At 36.9% G+C, this 13,082-nt stretch overlaps 1 protein-coding gene across 1 annotated transcript; it reads right to left on the reverse strand.

Annotated features, from left to right (window-relative positions):
* Positions 1-11,055: 11,055 nt before the first annotated feature.
* LOC138383909 (lysine-specific demethylase 4D-like) lies at positions 11,056-12,522 on the reverse strand. Its single transcript, XM_069469049.1, has one exon. The coding sequence runs from the start codon at positions 12,520-12,522 to the stop codon at positions 11,056-11,058; it is 1,467 nt and encodes a 488-aa protein (XP_069325150.1).
* Positions 12,523-13,082: the final 560 nt, after the last annotated feature.

Genomic DNA, 13,082 nt, shown 5'->3' on the forward strand with positions numbered 1-13,082 from the left:
AAAAATTTATCAGTATAGGACAATATAAATATCAATAAAATTCCATAGAATTAATATATTGAGCACATTCTTGACCACAATGCAATAAAATTTAAAGTCAACATTTAAAACTTAACCCAACCATAATTATTTGAAAATTAATATCCACATTTACAAAACTCCATTCATCTTAATGTCTAACTCCAGTGGTTAGTAAAACAAAACAAAACAAAATTATGCAAAAGAAAATGAAACATAGAAGTAATTAATGACAAATAAAAATGGAAAACAAATATATACAGAAATAGATTATTAATAAAAACTGAAATCTGATACTTTTAAAGAAAAATAAAATAAAGAATTTACAATACTGCTGAGTGAAAAAAAGAAGTTTCTAGGAATAGCAGGAAATATATAAAATGAGCCTGGAGCATCTTGTAGTGCTTGAAAATAAGATTGTACTTAATACAAATAAACAAAAACATTGATAGGGTATGCCAAAGGGGCACAGCTCCCAAAGGCTAAAGCCTGAACCAATTGGGCAAAAATATAAAGTGGTATTGGATTATAATCTAAAGTACAAAATAATATCTATGAGTTCATATTAATGTAAATGAATGATTGAATAAATTAACACATTGGAGAGAAGAGACAAATCTCTCCTGCAGCAGAATTCCAAATAAATTATACAGATACTCCACCCTAAAGAAGGGAAAGAATAGCCCTGCTCCTCTTAAAAAATTTTTTTATTTTCCATTGACAAATAAAAATTTTATATATTTGTGGTGTATAATGTGATCTTTTGATATACATATACATTGTGGAATCGCTAAGTGAATTTAGTGAATATATGCATTATCTTACATATGTATTTTTTTTGGTGAGAACACTTAAATCCACTCTCTTAGCAATTGTCAAGTATACAATACATTATGACTAACTATGGTCACCATGCTATACAATAAATCTTCAGAACTTATTCCTCATCTGTAACTGAAATTTTGTACCCATTGGCCAATAATTTCCTCAATGTCCCCAGCCCTCAGCTCCTGGTAACCACCATTATACTCTCTGCTGAGTTTGATTCTTTTTGATTCCACATAAAAATGAGTGCATGCAGTATCTGTTCTCATATGTGGCTTACTTAACTTAGCATACTGTCCTCCACGTTGATCCATGTTGTTTCAATGACAGGATTTCATTCTTTTTAAAGGCTGAATAGTATCCATTGTATATATTAAATTATTAGCCATAATTTATCTTTCCATGTAGAAAATAGATAGTGGATAAAAGCCCATCACATAACTTGAAGGTCAAAAGAAAATTTGCTTTCTCATGATTTGCTACCAATTACATTTGAACCATGAAAGAGGAAACACTAATACTTTATTTGAACAAGTTGTCATTTGAGACTTAGTATTAACTTATCAAACTTAGCAGAATTAATTTGTGAGTATTGAATCAAGTGAAATTAGTTTACATAGAGTACTTTACCTATACTATTCTATCATGCAAATGAAATGGCTTATAGCAAGTTTATATAAAGTTACTTTTATCTACAAGTGTAGAAATCTCATCTGTTTTGGATTTATATTATTCCCTGAAAGTAATGTGAATATTGAGAGAGAGTTTATAGAAGTAATATCCAAGAAACCTGTTTGATTTTCTCTTTGCCACATTGCTGTTTTGTCACTTTTAGACAGGTCACTTGACCTCTGTGATTTTCAGTTTCTTCTTCTGTAAAATAGCAATAAAAATAATAATAATACCTACTAGCATTGTTATGAAGTTCAAATAGGGCCCTATCCATAGCACTTAGTAGGTGTAAGTGAATACATCTTGGTACTTGAACAAAAAGTGATTGGTTACAATAGTTCTTTTTTTTACCATCCTCTGTTAATTTACCAACAAATTTTACCATCCTCTATTAAAAATAGCCAGGATTTTCTGTTTTATTCTGTCATTTGTTTTTATAATCACATAAATTTATTCATATACTTCTTAGACTAAATAATTAATTCAACAAATCTCAAACATCTATTAATATATACTATTTCTTCATCATTCATCTGTTGATGGACACTTAGGTTGATACCATATCTTGGCTATTGTGAATAATGATGCAATTAACATGGGAGTGAAGATATCTCTTCAATATACTGATTTCATTTCCTTTGGATATGCAAATAAAAGTGCAAGGGTCACGTTAGGCTCAACAGACCAAACCAATAAGAGTTTAATCACAGTAACTGAGCTCCAGTTAATTGCAGGATGTTCTGTAACCAATTAACCAGTTAAGTTGTAGCCAATTAAGCTGTCTCTATACCTCACTTCTGTTTACTATTATAAATGCTGCCAGATCACCTTGTTGACCAGATTCCTCTGAACCTGTTTTGATTCTTGGGGCTTCCCAATTTGTGAAGTACTATTTGTTTTGTTTTGTTTTGTTTTGCTCAAATAAACTCTGCTGAATTTAAAAGTCCAAGGGTTTTTTTTTTTTCTTCTTCTTTTAACAGATTGTCATAGTCAGCAGGATCTCCAGCAGAACTCCAGGGATTCTTAGGAGCACCATGTAAGCAGATGTAGTCTCTGCTAAGTCCACTATGCTTACTGTTTTCTTGCTTCATGGGGAATCATGGGTAAGTTCTCTCTTGGATTCCAAAGGTCCACAGATTTGTGCTTTGAGCAAATTTTTGATCCAGACTGGATTTGGATGTTGATTTTACAATCACGAATAAAAGATCTTTCTTTTTGCATTGAGCCCAAATCAGAGGTTAATTTGTGCTATGACAGAGCACATGACCTTGAGGTGGGTACCAAGGGTTATTTGGTATTATGAGAAAGCATATGACCTCTGAGGTTTGCAGCGTCTGACTGGATCAGACAGAAACTAGACTAGGAGACAGGGAGTTCATCTGGATCTAAGAAGTCTAGAATTCCTCCATCTGGAACTCCAGCCAATTTTATATACAGTACAAGGACTATGGTTTTCTAGAAAAATGGTGAACATTACCAAAGGTAATTTAGGATTACTGTGGCCACAGCGGGGGAGGAATTAACCTAGATAAAACTGTTCACTTTCCAAGTGCATTACAAAAGAAAGAATCAATTTCAATAGATACAGGAAAAAGTGATAAAATTTGACATCCCTTCATGATAAAAACTCAACAAACTGGGTATAGAAGGAACATACTTCAAAACAATAAAGACCACATATGACAAACTCACAGCTAGCATCATATTAAATGGGGAAAATTTGAAAGCCTTTTCTCTAAGATCTGGAACAAGGATACCCACTTTCACCACTTTTATTCAACATGGTACTGGAAGTCCTAGCTAAAGCAGTTAGACAAGAGAAAGAAATAAAAGGCATCCACATTGGAAAGGAAGAAGTCAAACTGTCCTTGTTTGTAGATGAGGTGATCTTAATATTTAGAAAAACATGACCTCTGCAAAAAAGACTCTCAGAATTGATAAACGAATTCAGTGAAGTTACAGGGTACAAAATCAACATACAAAAATCAGCAGGATTTTTATATGCCAACAGCCAAACAATCCAAAAAAAGATATCAAGAAAATATTTTTATTTACAGTAGCTACAAAAAGATTTAAAATACCTAGGCATAAACCAAAGAAGTGAGAGATTTCTACAATGAAAACTATAAAACACTGGCTGGGCGAGGTGGCTCATGCCTGTAATCCTAGCACTCTGGGAGGCCGAGGCGGGCGGATCGCTTGAGGTCAGAAGTTCGAGACCAGCCTGAGCAAGAGTGAGACCCCTGTCTCTACTAAAAATAGACAGAAATTATCTGGCCAACTAAAAATATATATAGAAAAAATTAGCCAGGCATGGTGGCGCATGCCTGTAGTCCCAGCTACTCGGGAGGCTGAGGCAGTAGGATCGCTTAAGCCCAGGAGTTTGAGGTTGCTGTGAGCTAGGCTGATGCCACGGCACTCACTCTAGCCCAGGGAACAGAGAGAGACTCTGTCTCAAAAAAAAAAAAAAGAAATAAAAGAAAAGAAAACTATAAAACACTGATAAAAGAAATTAAAGAGGACACAAATAATGCAAAGATATTCCATGTTCATGAATTGAAAGAATTAATATTATTAAAATGTCCATACTACTCAAGCAATCTACAGATTCAATGCAATCCCTATCAAAATACCAATGACATTCTTCACAGAAATGGAAAAAACAATCCTAAAATTCACATGTATCCACAAATGACTTTGAATAGCCAAAGCAATCCTGAACAAGAAGAACAAAGCTGGAGACATCATATTACCTAACTTCAAAATACATTGCAAGCTATAGTAACCAAAACAGCTTGGTATTGGCATAAAAACAGATAAATAGACCAATGGAACAGAATGGAGAACCCAGAAATAAATCCATGTATTTACAGCAAACTCATTTTTGACAATATCATCAAGAGACAACCTACAAAATGGGAGAAAATGTTTGTAAACTAACAAGAAAGGGGTTAATAACCAGAAGAAAAGCTTCCCCAGAAGTACACAACATTTTAGATGTGGACAGCTTTTCCCAAGTTGTCAGAATAAGGCTCCTCATCATAATGAGACACTCGTCTTAATTTTTTCTTGCTTATGCCTACCTCTTTTGCTTGGTAGGATAATGCTGTAACCAAACTTCTACACCCACTTGTTCTCATTACCTGTTTTAATTTAGCCAAGTCCTGCAATGCTAGATTACTTACTAGCTGAACAGGAAGGAGTTTGTGTATTTGCTAATACTTTTTGTTGCACATGGATAAAATGGATTGGATATTGCAGAAACTCAGTTACAAAAATTAATGAGCAGGCTATTTGGCTATTAATAAAAAGGATAGACTCTTCATCTGAGTCATTCTTTGAGTAATCAATTTTGGTTGGGTTGGTTCATAAGGACCCTGAGTAAGGAGCATACTTCAAATTCTTGGTATTATTCTCCTAATAGTCATAATAGTAGTCTCCCTGGTACACTGTATTCTCTCAAAAAGTCTTAAATGTCTATATGCAGCCATTTGATTAATGATAAATGGTATCTCTTCAGCCTGTAATGACAAGAATTTCAATATGTGATTATGGGGACACCATAACCTCTGAACAACCTGTTGATAACGGAAACTCAAGAAGATGGTGACTGGTGAGTAGAACTAACACCCTAAATTTTGGTCATGCTCTTGGTCACTTGGTGAGAGTGTGACCCAAAGGGCTGAAATATTAAATAAAATTGTATGAGGCCATTGATTTGGACTGGGCTCCCACGTTAGGCTCAACAGACCAAACCAATACAGAGTTTAATCACAGCAGCTGACCTTCAGTTAATTGCACGAAGTTCTGTAACCAAATAAGTCATAACTAATTAAGTTGTTTTTATACCTCACTTCCATTTATTTTATAAATGTTTCCAGATCACCTTGTTGGCTGGAGTCTTCTGAACCTGTTTTGGCTCTGAGGGCTACTTGATAAGAAGAATTTTTTTTTTGCTTTGTTGTGTTGCTTTGTTCAAATAAACTCTACTAAATTTAAAAGTCTGAGGGTTTTTCCTTTTAACACCTGATAGTGAGGATTGCTGGGTCATATGGTAGTTCCACTTTGAATTTCCTTAAAAACCTCCATAATAGCTGTACTAACCTATATTCCCACCAACAGTATGCAAGAGTTCCCTTTTCTCCATACCCTTGCTAACATTTGTTTCTTTTGACATTTTAGTAATAGCCATCTGAACAGGTGTAAGGTGATCTCAAAATGGTTTTGATTTGCATTTCCCTGATGATTAAAGATTTTGAGATTTTCATATACCTGTTGGCCATTTTAATATCTTCTTTGGAGAAATTTCTATTCAGGTCTTTTGCTCACTTTTAATTGGATTATTCAGATTTTTTTATACTATTGAGATATATGAGTTCTTTAAAAACTTTGGATATTAATCCTTCTTTTCAGATAGTTTGCAGATATTTTTTCCCAATCCATAGGCTGCCATTTCATTTTCCTTATTGTTTCCCTTGCTGTGCAGAAGCTTTTTAGTATTGATGTAGTCCCACTTATTCATTTTTGCTTTTGTGGCCTGAGCATTTGGGGTGATATCCAAAAAATAATTGCCTAAGCCAATGTCCAGGAGGTTTTCCCCTATGTTCTCTTCTAGAAGTTTTATAGTTTCTTGTCTTACATCTAGGTCTTCTATCTATTTTGAGTTGACTTTTGTGTACGGTATAAGATAAGGGTCCAATTTCATTCTTTTGTGTATGGAAGGTAGTTCTATTTTTAATATTTTGAGAAGCCTCCATACTGATTTCCATGAAGCCTGTACTAATTTACATTCCCAACAGTGTACAAATGTTCCCTTTTCTCCACATCCTCCTGACATTTACCTTTTGTCTTTTTTGTAATAGCCATTCTAACAGGTATGAGGAGATCTTTTACTATGGGTTTAATTAGCATTTCCCTGATTAGTGATGTTGAGCATTTTTTCAAATACTTATTGACCATTTGTATATCTTCTTTTGAGAAATGTCTAGTCAGATCTTTTGCCCACAGTTTAATTGGATTATTTGTTTTCTTACTGTTAAGCTGTTTGAGTTCCTTATATATTTTGGATATTAGCCCCTTATATAATAGGATGTATGCTTTCCAACTATTTCTCCCATTCCATAGATTGTCTCTTCATTCTGTTGATTGTTTCCTTTGCTTTGCAGAAGTTTTTAGTTTGATATAACCCCATTTGTCTAGTTTTGCTTTTGTTGCCTATGCTTTGGGGGTCATACCCTAAAAATATTTGCCCAAACCAATGTCAAGAAGTTTTTTTCCTATGTTTTCTTCTAGTATTTTTACAGTTTCTGGTCTTATGTTTTAAGTCTCTTAACTATTTTGAGTTGATTTCTTTATATGGTGTGAGATGAAGGTCTGATTTCATTCATTCTAGAACCATTTATTGAAGAGATTGTCCTTTTCCTGTTGTGTGTTCTTAGCACCTTTGGCAAAGATCAAGTGACCATAAATACATGGATTTTTTTGGGGGCTCTCTCTTCTATTCCATGGGTCTATTTTTATGTAAGTATGTCTGTTTTTATGCAAGTATCATGCTTTGATCACTATAGGTATGTAGTAGATTTTGAAATAAGGTACTATGATGCCTCCAGCTTTGTGCTTTTTGGTTCAAAGTTATTTGGCTATATGGACTTTTGTGGTTCTATACAAATTTAAAAATTGCATTTTCCTATTTCTGTAAAAAATGTCATTATAATTTTGATAGGGATTGCATTGAATCTATAGATTGCTTTGGGTAGTATGGACATTTTAACAACATTAATTCTTCCTATGTATTAAAAACAGGATATGTTTCCATTTATTTGTGTCTTAATTTCTTTCATCAATGTTTTATAGTTTTCAATGTCTATGTCTTTCACTTCCCTGGTTAAATTTATTCCTAATGGTTTTATTATTTTTTATACTGTTGTAAGTGGGATTATTTTCCTATCTTTTTTGGATAGTTCATTGTTAGTGTATAGAAGTGCTACTGATCTTTGTATGTTGATTTTGATAAGATCATGTCATCTGCAAACATAGACAATTTCATTACTTCCTTTCCAGTCTGTATGCCTTTTATTTCTTTTCTTTCCTAACTAAGAAGTAGTGACAGTGGGCATCTTGTCTTGCTCCTTATCTTAGAGGAAAATCTTTTAGTTTTCTACCATTGAATATGGTGTTAGCTATAGATTTGCCATATATTATTAAATGTAAATGGATTAAATTCTCCAGTCAATAGACATTGAGTGGCTGAATAGATTTTCTTTTAAAAAATGAGATCCAATTATATGTTGCCTAAAATAGACTCATTTTACCTTTAAGGATATACACAGGCTGAAAGTGCAGAGATGAAAAGGAGATATTCCGTGCAAATGATAACCAAAAGAGAGCAGGGGTAGCTATACTTAAATCAGACAAAATAAAACTTAAGTCAAAAACTAACACAAGAGGCAAAGAAAGTCATTATATAATGATAATGTGGTCAATTCATCAAGAACATATAATAATTATAAATATATGTGCACCCATCAGAGCACCTAAATATATAAAGCACATATCAACAGAACCGAGGAAGATTTCTACAGCAATACAAAAGTAGTAAGGGGGTTCAATACCCCAATTTCAACAAAGGATAGGTCATCCAGACAGAAAATCAATAAACAGAGGACTTGAACATCATAGTCCAAATAAACTTGATATACATTTACATAACATTTCATACAACAACATGGCTCTTTCTCCAGGATAGAGCATATTTTAGGCCACATAACAAGTCTTAACAAATTTAAGAAGATTGAAATCATATGAAGCATCTTTTCTGACCACAATGATATAAAATTATAAATAACAGGAAGAAAATTAGAAAATTCAGAAATATGTGGAAATTAAACTACACAGTCTTGAACAATGAATGAGTTAAAGAAGAAATCAAAAGGAAAATTTAAAAATATCTTGAGACAAATGAAAATGAACATACAACATACAAAACTTATGGTATGCAGCAAAAGCAGTTCTAAGAGAGAAGTTTATGTTGATAAACACCTACATTAAGTTAAAAAAAAGATCTCCAACAACTTAACTTTATATCTCAAGGAACTAGAAAAAAAGAACTAAGCCCAAAGTCACCAGATAAAAAAATAATAAAGATCAGAGGAGAAATAAATGAAATAAAGACTAGAAAATCAATAGAAAACATCAATGCAATTAAGAGTTGAGTTAAAAAAAAATTGACAAACCTTTAGCTAGACTAAAAATAAACGAGAGGATTCAAAAATGAAATTATGAATAAAAGAGGAGACATTACAACTGATACCACAGAAATACAAAGGATCATAGTACTATGAACAATTATACACAAATTAGACAACCTAGAAGAAATATATAAATTCCTAGAAATATTCAACCTACCAACACTGAATCATGAAGACATAGAATATGTCAATAGACCAATAACTAGTAAACAGATTGAATCAGTAATAAAAAGCCTCCCATCATAGAAAAGCTTATTGCCTGATGTCTTCACTGGTGATTTCTACCAAAGTTTTAAAGAACAAGGACAATCTTTCTCAAGTTCTTCCCAAAAATTAAAGAGAACAATTCCAAAATCATGTTATAAGGCCAGTATTACCATGATACCAAAGCCAAAGACACTACAAAAGAAAATTACAGGCCAATATTTCTGATGAATATTGATGCAATAATAGCAAATTGTATTTCATGGAACATTAAAAGGATCAACATATGCAAATCAATAAATGTGATACACCGTATTAACACAATGAAGTATAAATATCATGGGATCATCTCAATAGATTCAGAAAACGCATTTAACAAAATTCAACATCCTTTTTTGATTAAAAACTCTTAACATATCAGGTACAGAAAGAATGTATCTCAACATATTAAAGGCCGTATATAACAAGTTCACTTGTGCAAATTTTCAATACAGACACAGAAATCTAAGTAACCGTAACTAACTTTATCACTTGATCTGCTTCTTTGATCCCACATTCTCCACAGAATAACTAAATTGATTATTTAAATGTGTAAATCACATTATGTCAACTGCTGTTTTAAACTTGCAATGCTGTCTCATTTCAACTTGAAGAAATGTCAAATAATGTACTTAACATGAAACACAAGGCCCTACATGCTCTGACCTTTGCCTCTCTTCTTCTTCCTCTCTATGCCCCCCCAAAATGAGCTGCTTTTTTATTCCTGGAAAAATAAAATTGCCAAGTTCCATGTTAGGTCTACTGTACTTGCTGTTCCCTGCAGTGGAAAACTCCACTCTGAACTTTCCCATTTTGTCACCTGGGTTTCAGAAAGGTCTCCTATTCTGTGAAGCCTTCCAAGACCAGTGACCTGGACCAGGACCTGCCCATGCTGCTCTATGGTTCAGTCCTGCTTTAGTGTCTCCACAGCACATATTACTGATTGAAATTGTCTTATTCACTTATTTGTGAACTTGTTGACTGGGTTGAATCAATGAACGAACAATGTGAAATTTACATCCAGCTTTGAAAAGGCAGTGGGAACTTGGAGAGAAGATATTAATATGATGGCACTTTTTCTCTCTGCTTGCTCATCTCTCCCAGTAATTTGAGTCCTACTACCCAGCTGAGTACCAGGCTGCATCTATAAAGTCATCCTCAAAGCATGACTGCAACCAAATCCCCCAGCCAGCCAGCCAGCCAGAGCCCATCCACCATCCCCTGAGCTCATTTGCCACCACCACACAATGTAACCAGCCATAGAATAAGCTTTGCCTTGAATGTTTTCAAATAGTTATGAAGAAAAATACATAAAGAATAACCTCTATGCCCTCATGTTTGAAACTATAATATTAAAATAAAGTTATATTTTACATTTTGGTTTCTTTTAATATATTTGTGAACAAATAGTGGTGACAACACATTATAAATACATGAATAACTCAAAAAAGTCATATATTTTATTCTGGGGTTCTACTGCCCTCATCTGTAAAAGGGTAAAACTTTTGCATGGAAAAGAGGGAGGGAGAGGGAAAGAGACAAGGGAGGGAGACTGAAGGGGAATGAATCCAGGATTCTTCAAAAGTTTAGCAACCACCACAGTTGGCCCAGAGGAGGGGAGCCTGGTCTAGGTCAGGTTCTGGCAATCTCAGCAGCACCTAGTTCTCAGAAAGACACAAGTGTGTCCAATGGATGAAACCTCAGCTAGAGACCCAGACGTTAGCAGCATCCAAAGACATTTCAGGGTCTGGGAGAAAGAACAAAGTATAGCTAACTTGTCAACTACCACAAATTCCGCAGCATCCAATGGAATCACCATACGGGCTCTCTCATGCATGACCAGTGTCCTGCAAACTCCGCCAAAGCTCTGAGATGTAAATGTGACCAGTCTCAGCAAGCCTCCTACCGCACAGCAGAGCAGTGAAGAATAAAGGCAGTCCGTGGGCTTAGGGGGCAGGGGCCCAGCAGCACCCTGGAACTTTGGGAGGATTGGGAGGATTCTGGAGTTCGGGGACTCAGTGCTGCAGGCTTGTCTATCAAAGCACCATCCTCAGGCTGAGGACTGAGCCTCAGGACCCAGAGCTGTGCGCACTGTGTCCACCAAGCGCCTCTTTGCCCGAGCATGGAGAGTCGGCACCGGAGCGCCCAGTTCCCGATGACGACGACCGCGACCATTCCTGCCCTTTGATGGGTGGAGAATTTGTGCCGACAGACCCAGGGTGGGCAGTGGGGTTGTGCTGGGTTGCCGGGACCTGTGGATTCTCGTGGCCCTGGGCTGGGTAGCAGTGGTACGGGTCACAGATCCCCGAAGGGGAGAAGAGTGAACAGGGGCACGGCTGCGGGTACGACCACTGGCGGCCACAGGCCGAGGGGGACGCGGGGCCTGGCGGGGTGGGAGATGCCTCAGGCCTAGCTTGGCTTTCCTGGGTGCTTGGACCTTCCTCCAGATGGTCAGCTCCTGGCTGGCTGGCGCCCCGGACTCCCTGTGGTCCACAACCATCCGGTCTTGCCCGCGTTTCCACAACTCATAGCGCTCGGGTTGCAGGATGCGCACGAAAGCATCCATGGAAAAGATCACCCTGGCCTCCCCGCAGCTGCACTGCGAAGCCACTTTGCCATAATCGATCCATCGCGGGGTCGCGAAATTGATGGCCTCCGCGCAGTTGAAGCCATGGTTGAAGCCAGCGTGGTAGCCGTAGGGAAAGGTCACCATGAACTCGCCAGCCTCCTGAGTCATGCGACTGAAGGGAATCCCATTGTCCTTGAGGACAGTGGGCGAGATGAGAGCCACCTTGTGCCTCAGGAAGGCCTCACAGCCCCTGGCACTGCCTGGGAAAAGCACCCGGGCCAGGCGTTCCAGGCGCTGGCCGTGTTCTGGGGGCACCGCGTACCAAGTTTTGGGCTCCCCGAAGTGCAGGTAGTTGATGCTGTAAAGGTCCATGTCCTCCGTGTGCCAAGCAAAGGTGGTCTTCCACATGCCAAAGTACAGGTAGGGTGTGTTTACGCCTTCGATGACAACTCCACATTCCTGCTCCAATAGGTCCTGAATCGTTCCCAGGTGCCCAAGGTTCCACTGTTTAGTGTTTTCATCAAACAAGGAGCCACTGACATCAGCACCATAAATTGGTGAATCATAGATGCGAGTCTTCCAGTATTTTCTCTCCAAATCTTCAAAATTCAGGTGTGGTGGAGTCCGATGTTTTTCACTGTTTGCCAAGCAGCGATACTCCCCCAGGGTCATGGCTTTCTTCTTTTTATGGTACTGAGTAAACACACCTGCCTTCCCAGAGGCCACTTGCTGGAGAGGAGTGGCTATTAAGATGTCACTGATGTCATCATAGGTCTGTCTGGCTTTCCATTCCTTGGGTGGAATTACCTTGGCTAGGCCAGCTCGGTGTGCACCTTGGGATTCCATGTAAGCAATATATTTATCAAAATCATTAAACTCTTCTTTGGTTGGATGAAATATCATTATGCTACAGTTTGGATTCTGGGCACAGTTGGCCTTAGACTTCATAGTTCAATTTAATAAACAGCAAACTCCCAGTGTTTAGGTATGTTCTGGATAGTGGAGGATGCAGGAAAATGCTACTTGTAAAAAACTGGGTTGTTGTATGTATGAGGTAGCAGGATCTACCAGCCAATGTTTTTGCAAATGGGATGATAATCTTTCTTAGGCTTGTTGGTGCACCAGGGAAACTCCACTCTGGGCAGCAGTTCTACCCAGGGGCTGATGGTGTCTGTGCTTGCAGTTCTGTTATGTTTCTCAGTTGCTGCCTGCCTCTGTTCTTTTGAGGTCTACTGAATTACTCAGACCTGGGTGGGTGACCCAAATATAGCAGAATAGGACTTTAGGCAATCTTTAAAATGAAATCTAAAAGAAAAAAATACCAAAGCATTGAAAATTAATATTTGGAAAAAATTATTAGGGAACTACAAATTAAATACCACAATGACATATTACTATACAAAGGGAGGCTAAAATTTTATAGGGTTGACAATATGAGTGATGGTATAGATGTGCAACAATAGGAATTTCCATAGTACTAGAGAGAATGTGAAGCACAACAATCACTT

Source organism: Eulemur rufifrons, chromosome 6, assembly GCF_041146395.1.
Source record: "Eulemur rufifrons isolate Redbay chromosome 6, OSU_ERuf_1, whole genome shotgun sequence".
NCBI lineage: Eukaryota > Metazoa > Chordata > Mammalia > Primates > Lemuridae > Eulemur > Eulemur rufifrons.